The sequence below is a fragment of the Diadema setosum genome, chromosome 19 (genome assembly GCF_964275005.1).
Source record: "Diadema setosum chromosome 19, eeDiaSeto1, whole genome shotgun sequence".
Taxonomy (NCBI): domain Eukaryota; kingdom Metazoa; phylum Echinodermata; class Echinoidea; order Diadematoida; family Diadematidae; genus Diadema; species Diadema setosum.
In genome coordinates, this window is record NC_092703.1 from 23,612,093 (window position 1) to 23,621,783 (window position 9,691).

Sequence of the window (9,691 nt, forward strand, 5' to 3'; positions counted from 1 at the left end):
AATCAATTTTTTATTTTAATTAATTAATTATGCAAATTAAGCTCAAGATCATATTTTAGCCTAATTAAAAGCATTGAGAGTCTAATTTTTGATCTTTGTATCTGTTTTAGCATATTCAACAATTATACATCACAAAAAGTTCCAAAACTCATTTCAATTCTTATGTATTTTATTGTTTTCAGAATTTCTTATGTATTTCCTTGTTTTTCAACTTTTGTTTTTTCTTTGTTTTTTCATTGGAAATTGTCACTGACCATTTTTCTACCATAATTAGCACAAAATTAATAAATGAAAGTGATTAATTGTAAAAATAATCAGGTTTTTATGACTTTCATGACAGAGCACTGTTTTCCATAGGAAATGTACACAAAATCACAAAATTGTGCCCGTTTTGGGGCGACATTCCGTTACAAAAATGGGCGTGGCTTCGCAAAAGTATGCACGGACATTGCAAATTTGGTCTCAAAAGTTGCGCGAGACTTGAACAAATAAAGTCAAGAAGCCTCGCAACGAGGCCTTCTCCCGTTACAGAATTATAGCGCGAAACGTCAAGGGGGGGGGGCGGAATCCGCCCCCCCCCCCCCCCCGGCCCTTTTAGGGTTAAGATGATAATAAGAGTATTATTCATTCAGATGATAATAAGAAGAATGTTATTTATTCAGATGATAATAAGAAGAATGTTATTTATTCAAATGATAATAAGAAGAATATTGTTTATTCTGATTACATAATAACGATGGTTAATTCGTTATCACCAGTGTAGTGAGTGTCATCAATGTGATCACTTTCATCATCATTACTCAACAATCCACCATTGATTACAAAGATCTGCTATTGCGTAGTTTGCAGGCACAAACCCTAGTTGGTCGTAAAGGAGTCTGCACCAAGACTACTACTACATGCACCATCCAGGCACTTGCAGCCTCTCCCAGCAAGGAGAAGCTACACAACACGAGGCCTGTGGGACAGTGCCAGGTAGGGTGGTGCATGGAGTAGTCTTGGTGTAGACTCCTTTACGACCAACAAGGGTTTGTGCCTGCAAACTAGCTATTGCCCGTAGTGCCCATTTTGAATGTTCTTCCGGACTGCATCCGATCTCTCCCCAGGCGTGCTTAAAGGCCACCATCAACGGAGAGGAGGTGTCAACTCTCGTCTCTACACCGGACTTGTGTATCACCACAGGACAGGTGAATTTTTGGTAGCCCCTCATGTGGTGTTGAAAGAATTATATCGTCGCTGGGGTGACATGACCTTGTATCTACAAAATGTCAAATGTTCAGGAGAGCAAAAATCATGGCAGCCAAAGCGCTATATCAAATGGAATAGCCTTTCCTTTGACATGCCATGATGGCTTCATTTTGGGGGTGGGACGGCTAGAATTCGGACAGGACATCACTTCACAAAACTGATTATCTGATCAATAATCCCCCCCCCCCAAAAAAAAAAAAAGAAGTAATTTTCATCAAAATTTGAGATACACGGTCTTGTCATCCCAGTGATGATATAGTTTTGCTTGAGATGGGGAACTCATATTTTAACTTTGTGTGAGAAAGTGGGAAACCAGTTATGAAATGTGAAAGAGCATACAATGCTAAGAGCAAGTCAAAGTCTGTTTTACAAAAGTTGGTTTTGAAATGGCTGAGATATCCCAAAACAAAGTGGTCCTAATGAAATGGTGGGACCCACCCTTTGTTAGGACCACTTTGTTTTACTTTTTGAGGGGATATCTCAGCCATTTCATAACTAATGTTCATCAAATAAACTTTGAATATCTCTTATTACTGGGTTCTCGTTATCTCACAAAAAGTTAAAATCTGCATCCCCATCTCAACCAAAACTATACCATTTTTTTAAAGGGACTATGCAATGTAAATGCATGCTGACTTGTATTGATTCATTATACCATGGTCATCACCTTTAAAGTTTGTGGCCAAAAGAATATTATCTAGTTGTGTGTAATGTATTTTATAATAGTTTCGTCTTTCGTCAACTCGTACAACAATATTTTAGTTCACAGTCTTTCGTTTATTTGTTTCACTGTGAGATAAATCAGTACAGAATATTTTCTTGTGCAGTGTACTCCCATTATAATGAAGTCCTCGGGACCTGCGGTTTTCTTTCTTTATATCGAAATTTCATTATAACTGAACAAATAAACCATAAAAATACGTAGAGTGGATAATCTTGCGGCCTGAATTTTTACTTCGTTGTAACCAGACATTTGTTATAACCGTATTCGTTATAACGGGAATGCACTGTATGTGACAAAGGTCCACTATGCTGACCAGCTCTTGTTTGACGAGAAGGCACTGATGAGGGCATACACTAGTCTGTAACAAAAACAGAAATGCAGATTTGTTAGATTAAAAGCTGTTTTTGTGTGATATTCATGAAATGAAAAAGGTGAGCCCTCTGCTTCTGTTATGCAAATTGGCAATGCAGATCGTCCATCGACTAACTGCGCGTGCAGTGATCCGTGACTGGGAGGAAGGCACGCTGGACCCGGACAAAACCCACCACGAGGCCAAGAAGGAGGAACAGAAGCCGTACATCATCGACCTGAGCAAGCAGTACTCCATCGTCACACAACTCACCAGCTTCGTGGCCGTAGAGGAGAGAGAAAAGGTGCAAGTATTTTGTTTTTCCTGGCGGGGTCACTCATGGTATCGACAGGGAATAATTTTCAAACTCAAAATTGGACTAGCAATTTCTGCTGATGAAAAATATCTTCAATGATATCCTGTACACTACTATGTAAGAAAACTGCTGCACAAAAGTTAGTTTGTATAGCAGTGGTGTAAAAATGCATAGCAAATTGTGATGCGATACCAGGAAAATTATTCCCTTATCGATGTCAGCAAGCTTTAGATCTGCGATGCTGATGCTATGACTTCGCAGCCTCTTGGGTTGGATAATGGAAACAGCTACATCGCGCATGTGCAGAACACCAGCTTTTGCCTAATTAGCATTAGCTTAGCATTCGCGTCGCAGATCTTAAGCTCGCTGTTGTTTCCATGACTGGGACAGCTCAGGATACATGTATGTCTAAGCATGTTTAGATTAAAAAGAGTCGGTTGTCAGGTATTAATATGGTCCTCTGATTGAGTTGCTCCTGGTCCACTGGCCACCGCTGTACATTTGAAAAAAAAAAAAACTATGACTAGCTCAGTCATGTACTGTGTGAAATGTGGTTAATGGGTGCTATTTATGGTTTTTTAATGTACCCTGGTGGGCAGTGACTGAAGATGGATTCAATAGGACTGTATCTATTTCCCCATGCATCTGACTCTGTCAGCGGAGATGTCTATGCCCAGATGTGGCAGTCTGTGTTTGGGGATGAGCCTCACCAGTACACTTGTTTTCACCACCCTTCCCCTGGTTAATTTGGAAGGTTCATTATTTATACTTGCCTTCTAAATGTATTTCATTATACAGATTTAAGAACTTCTGGAATAACAGACCATATTCCTTTTCAGATTAATGAACCTTTAGAACAAAGAAACTGTGAATAATGATGCAAATATTATAGTATTAACAGCGGGCTAATTTTGCTACAACACGCATATCCCATTGGCACATGCTGAAGTATACTCTGGACTCGTCCTCAAAGGGTTAAGACACCCTTTTTCATTTTCTCATTAATGAACATCTAGGTGAAAGGAAATTTGTGTGTTTCGAAATAACAAACCTGATTTCATTTTCGTATTAGCAAACCTTCGGAATAACGAACATCACCCTTTTCTCCTCCCCAGGGTGAGGACTTGGCCAAGAAGGGTGGGGTCGACGTCTTGAAGCTAGCGGAGAAAGAGGACGTTGACCTCCTGCCGTACATCGACTGGCAGAAAATGGTCACCCCAGACGGCGAGGCTGCAGAGGAGGTGAGTTGGTCGGCACTCCTGTTCCTTTGCTTTGCCTAGAGTGGTCCATGCCAACTTGAACTGGCAACCAAGAGTGGCGCTCAAGTGGTTGCCACCAATCAGTGTTTGTCTACACTGTAGCTTGCATGGTTGACCCAATGTCTCTTCCCTGTGATATATAATACAGTCAAACCTGCATTAGCGGCCACCTCTCTATATAGCGGTCACTGAAAAATCCCTCCAAGAAAAAAACTGTGTTAAAGACCCTGTGTATAGCATTCACCTGTCTAGCGTGGCCAGCGGCCACAAATTTTGTTTCCCACGGTAGATTTTTTTAACCTGTCTATAGCGGCCACAGACCAGATGGAGCCTTAGTTGAGCTGATAATTCAGCGTGTTTTTCTGCTTAGCAGCTGTGCTAGTCATTTATTGGCAACATTCAGTAATCACCATTGTTGCAGTCATCACTCATTCAGTCATAATAATACACTAGTGTTTAGCTTTCTTCACGACTGTACACATGCTATACTGTGCAACAATTTAAACACCGGCACATGTGTGCATACTGTACATGTAAGTATACAGAAGTATACAACAGTGATACATGTACATGTAGGCAATACACACAAAGTTGGATAACCTGTCTATAGCAGCCACCTGTCAATAACAGCCACTCTTTTGGTTTCCCTTGGGTGGCCACTACATTGTATAGATAGGTTTGACTGTACCACCAAATTGGGCATGAAATTCTAGTGTAGAATAATGCACTTTTGCGCCACGCTGGATCTTGAATGTATTTCTCAGTGCTTCCAAGTTTTAGATGTCAAGAGTGCATGATGTGTATCAGTTTGGATGGATTTTGCGGAGATATGAAATCTTTTCCAGGGTTGACATGCAACGTATTTCACATTTCAGGCGCATTACAACAGTTTGCTTTACATTTCTTACTATCATGTCCAAGGAGATACTGTGAATATTGTGATGTAGACACATTAATAGATTCCCTCTCCTAATTCCTAATTTCCTGCCATCTGATAGTTTATCTATCCTTTGTCCACTCTTTCATAATGGAATAGATTAGATTAAGTATATTTGACTTATCAGCCAGTTGTGACATTGAACTGTACAACAACAAAAAATGAGAACAACTAACAAGAAAAGGAATATCAAAAGAGTACAGGTACATGTGTGTTCAGAGATAAACAGTGGAATGATGAAAAATTAGCCCATTGGTGCTGGGAACATCAGCACCAATGCCTGATACCCCAACCTTGACCTAGCATTTTTTTTAACTCTGAAAATACACAAATATTTGTACTTGTTTATTTTTACCTGACATAATATGTGTCTTTAGTGACACATTCATTTTATTTCACTAGTAGGTCCACTAATAAACCCATGCAGTGTTTTCCTGGTGCCTGATTAGCTATCCCCTCGTTCATATTGTGATCATTGCCCTTGGACCAACCGCAATACTCTCCATATCTCACCCCCTTTCACCCGAGACCACAGCCCATCCTCCGCTCCCACCACAACACACACACACACACACACACACACACACACACACACACACACACATTTAAAAAAGACGTTCCAGGGCCCCTGATATTTGACGCTCCTAAATCTGTCAAGATCGCTACACTGTACAACTGCATCATTTTGAAATCAACTTGAGTAATCTGTGGCTTAGTCTCCCCTCCCACAAGAAGTTGCTTTAATGATTTGGTGGAAATGGCTCAGTTGCGCTCACATAACGGGGCAAATCCAGGAATTCTTAAAACGGTGAGGGAAGGCACCAACAAATGTTTCTGGTGCCACTTCTGGGTTTCATTGGCTGACAAGGAAAAAACATACTTCAGCGCTTAATTTTGTCTGTTTCTTGGGCCACTTCAAGTTTCATCAGCTAACACACACACACACAAAAACAATTTTCTGCTCCCACTACAATCTGCCGACAAATATGCTATCTTCACATTTCAATCTTTTCCTTTTTATCTATTATGTTTTTAACAAAAAAAAAAAAAGATACGCGCATACATAAGCTCACCAAAGAGCTTTTGTCCTGTACTGGAAATTCCAGCATTTTGTGCAAGTTCTTTGTTCCTCGTGTCCGACCATAGGTGGATCCCAAGAAGAAAGTCCAGGACCTCCTGGACAAGGCCAAGACAGAGAGCACGTTCTCCGTCCTGCGAACAGAGGAGTTCTTGGTCCAAGCCTACGACCAAGCCAGGGAACATCTTCCAGCCATGACGGAACTGTTCATCAAGGTAAGGATGCTAGGTCAGTGGTAACTGACCTAGTTAGTCAATGGTAATTTCTCTTCCACTTGAGATGTATCCAGATGGGAAATTTCCTTCTGTGAATGCATGTGCGTGTGTGTGGTTTTTTTTTTTGGGGGGGGGGGGGGGAGTGAGGGGGAGTAGGATGGGGGGGCCTACAATTTTCATCAAAGACGCTGAACTGAAAAGACGGGAAAGTGCGCGCTAATCCTACACGAAACAAATGGACAGCACACGGTCCTCAAGCGTATTACGCACATCACCTGAGATGCGCTGTCATTGAAGTTGTTGTTGTTGTTGACTATCAAGTGTCTTTGATAGTTTTTAGATCGTTTTGTTGCCAAATTTTTACCTCCACAAAATAATCCTTATTACTTTAAAATCTCATTCTTCAAAATTATCCCCTGAATCAAACAAAAAAAACTGCAACTATAATTTTTAAATCTTTTTAAAGATTATAAAAATACAGCTATCTTTGGAATGATGTTTCTAGGTGTACTGAGTTTGTACTTAGCTCTCTTTTGTATCATCATGAAGGGTAGCCATTTTGTTTTGTTTCCATTAGTATCACGCGCCTTCCTATGTTCCTCTATTTAACTGTCTTTGATGTACATCTGAAGAGAAGATGAATTTTCATGAGATTTTCTGTGGATACAATCATTCTCAGGCGACTGCAGCACTGTATGACTTCTTGAAGGACACAAAGCAAGAGACAGACAGGGCGAAAAGGATTTTGCGTCGCTTAAAGTTTCGTCAACTAGATCTGGAATGTCTGGGTGAGTATCCCTCCCCAACAACAGAGGTCATATTTCGGTTCTACACAAAATATCAAAAAATCTTGCATTTGGGTGAAGGATTTCAGAAGTCTGTCTTTATGGAATATTGAGCAAAGAAAATGGGATTCCATCGGGATTCGAACCTGAGACCTCCGGATTGCTAGCCCGGTGCTCTACCAACTGAACTGTAGAAAGCCCTAGTTCAGTGTTCGTCCCAGAAACCCTTAATTCTCAATGCTCGAATGGTCAGAAGCTATATCAGTGTGTTTGTGTGTGACACACACGTACACACTTGAACCCGGCATAAACCCGAAGGATAATTCAACTTGGGGATAAATGCGAGGGATCACCGAAGTGATGCAGCTTTTGAGTATGTAACAAACGCAACCAGAAAAAAACTGACCAGAAATAAATATTTTTTATTAGTGGAAAATTGAGCAAAGAAAATGGGATTTAAGTCTGTCTTTGATCACATTTTTTAATGCCTTGATCACAGGAGGGCAGGCAGATCAAAGTGGATTAAAGCAGATTAAAGTAGATTAAAGCAGGAGGCGCTTCACAGTCCTTTTTCGGACTCTGACATTCTCAAGCAAAAATACTTCTATCGCTTTTTTTCTCGCTTCTTCTTTCTCATCAATTATCTCCTATCTCCTCTTCCAACAGTCCTTTTTTCAGGACTTCCACATGGTGAACCGCAAACCCAATATCCAATATCAACACCACCATGCAAAACCTCCTCCTTCAAAGATCATCTAAAGATAATATATAAAAGAGTCTAGAATCTAGACTAACAGCAGACCAAACAGGAGGTAGGTCGATCAGAATGAAGAGTGACAGGCAATATTGGCACTTTTGTCATTGTGTAGGGTTTTTTGACAAACTCAAAGAGCAACAATCTACAACAAAGCCTGACAAATTTGCACATCATCTACCCATTGCCATGGGAACATATAAACTACACCCTCTGTATGTGTTCAACATGAATTACATGTATATTATTAATGTTATGAATGCATTTGCAGTGGCATGTTTCAGCGATATGTATCCCAACCTTCTACGTCACATGATGTTGTACTACAAAGTTGGAACTTTTGCATTTCGATATACACTGTACAGTGGCGTATCCAGAGGGGGGCGCACCAGGCGCGCACCCTGTGTATCGTTTGTTAAAAGAAATGCAAAGAAACGAATGGGGACATGCGCCCCCCTTTCCATTTATGGAATTCCTAGATCCGCCCCTGATATGTGTGCATGGTTCCCATCCTTGTACTGAATTTTTCCTTTATACACAGATGGTGATTCTTTGACATTGTATGAACGGCTATCTGATGAGGTGAGTGAGCCCACTTTTGTGGCAGCTTTCCTACGCTCTTATTTTTCCTCTTCTGTATACCTGAAGAGTTCTGGAGGCACTAGAGTTTCAGGATTTTGTGTTCACCAATCACAAATATCATAACAATTTAAAAACTCTTTGAAATGGGTTTCTCTTGGCTGTTAGTCCAGGTTTCCATTTCTTAAAAGTGGTTATGGTACCAGCTCTTCCTAGAAAAGCAACTTCTCTTAACAACAGCCATTCGGGAAGCGGTGTTCTTGTACTTTCCAACTTAACACTTGCCATTTCAGTGAGAGTTGGTGTCATAGCAATTTCTTATGAGATGGGGTCGAGGTATTGTACATGAGGTGTAAATGTGAAGATTAGAATTGGCCCTTGTTTTAAATATTTTCCACTGTCCAAGTTTTACTGATCATGTGTACAAAACAGTCATTTGACTATTTACACAAAACTTTATAGTGCCATTCTAGTCTAAATGCTTTCCTGCTCATTCCTTTTAAAATTTCATGATGCTCACCTCATTGGGGCATTTCCAAGAACATTTTCATAAGTGCTTGTTGCAAGAATTTTAAAAGAGCAGACACTGAATCACAATAATGGAAATCCTCACCAATCTGACTTAAAGGACAAGTTCACCTTCATAGACATGTGGGTTGAGTGCATGAAGCAATATTAGTAGAACACATCAGTGGGAGTTTCAGGGGAATTGGACAACCCGTTCGAAAGTTATTAGATTTTGAAGTTTCTCCTCACTCAAGGCTGGATGAGAAGATAACTGTAGCTTGTGATGTCACGTGAGTACAACAATATAAAGAAAGAATAAAGGAAATTTAACATAATTTCACTTTTCTTGCATAACAAAAGAACACTTGACTTCTCTCTTTCAGAAGCCAGGGGGAATAGTATTACCCTTAACATATGTCAGTAACAAGTCGAGGAAATGTGCACTTTATTAAGAAAATTGAAGTTTTGTGAAATTCTCTTTTGATTTTTGATTTTTTTTTTTTGGTAGCGTTGTACGCATATGACATCATACACTGTAGTAGTCTTCTCATCCAGCAGTGACTGTGCAGATACTTTCAAAATTCATAACTTTTAAACAGATTGTTTGATGTGATTTCTCTGATGTGTTCTACTAATATTGTTGCATTCACTCAATCCACATGAATAGAACAATTTTCATTTTTTTTTTCTCTTGTGAGCACACTTGGGAACTGTCAAGTAACTATAACAGGTAGCCAACCGACAAAAGAATCCTGCACGAGTAGGAATTAAACTGAATCAAATAATTCTGCAATTAAAGTTTGTATTTAGAGCTGAGCTGGAGGAGCTAATCATGGCCGCTGGAACGTAACAGACAAAAATCCTATCTATACTGTGTGCACTTGTTACTCGATCAGCAGACTTGCTTCAAACAGGTCAAATGAATGCCTTGTCAATGTAG

The 9,691-nt window shown here is 40.0% G+C and overlaps 1 protein-coding gene across 1 annotated transcript in view; it reads left to right on the plus strand.

Moving 5' to 3' along the window:
* LOC140242355 (protein mono-ADP-ribosyltransferase PARP4-like) overlaps positions 1–7,670 on the plus strand; it is a 62,735-nt gene extending 55,065 nt beyond the window's left edge. The window contains exons 24-28 of the mRNA XM_072322090.1: positions 1,107–1,187; positions 2,443–2,625; positions 3,753–3,878; positions 5,980–6,126; positions 7,578–7,670. Of these exons, the coding sequence (XP_072178191.1) occupies positions 1,107–1,187; positions 2,443–2,625; positions 3,753–3,878; positions 5,980–6,126; positions 7,578–7,670 (630 nt within the window). The remainder of the gene's footprint in view (positions 1–1,106; positions 1,188–2,442; positions 2,626–3,752; positions 3,879–5,979; positions 6,127–7,577) is intronic.
* Positions 7,671–9,691: the final 2,021 nt, after the last annotated feature.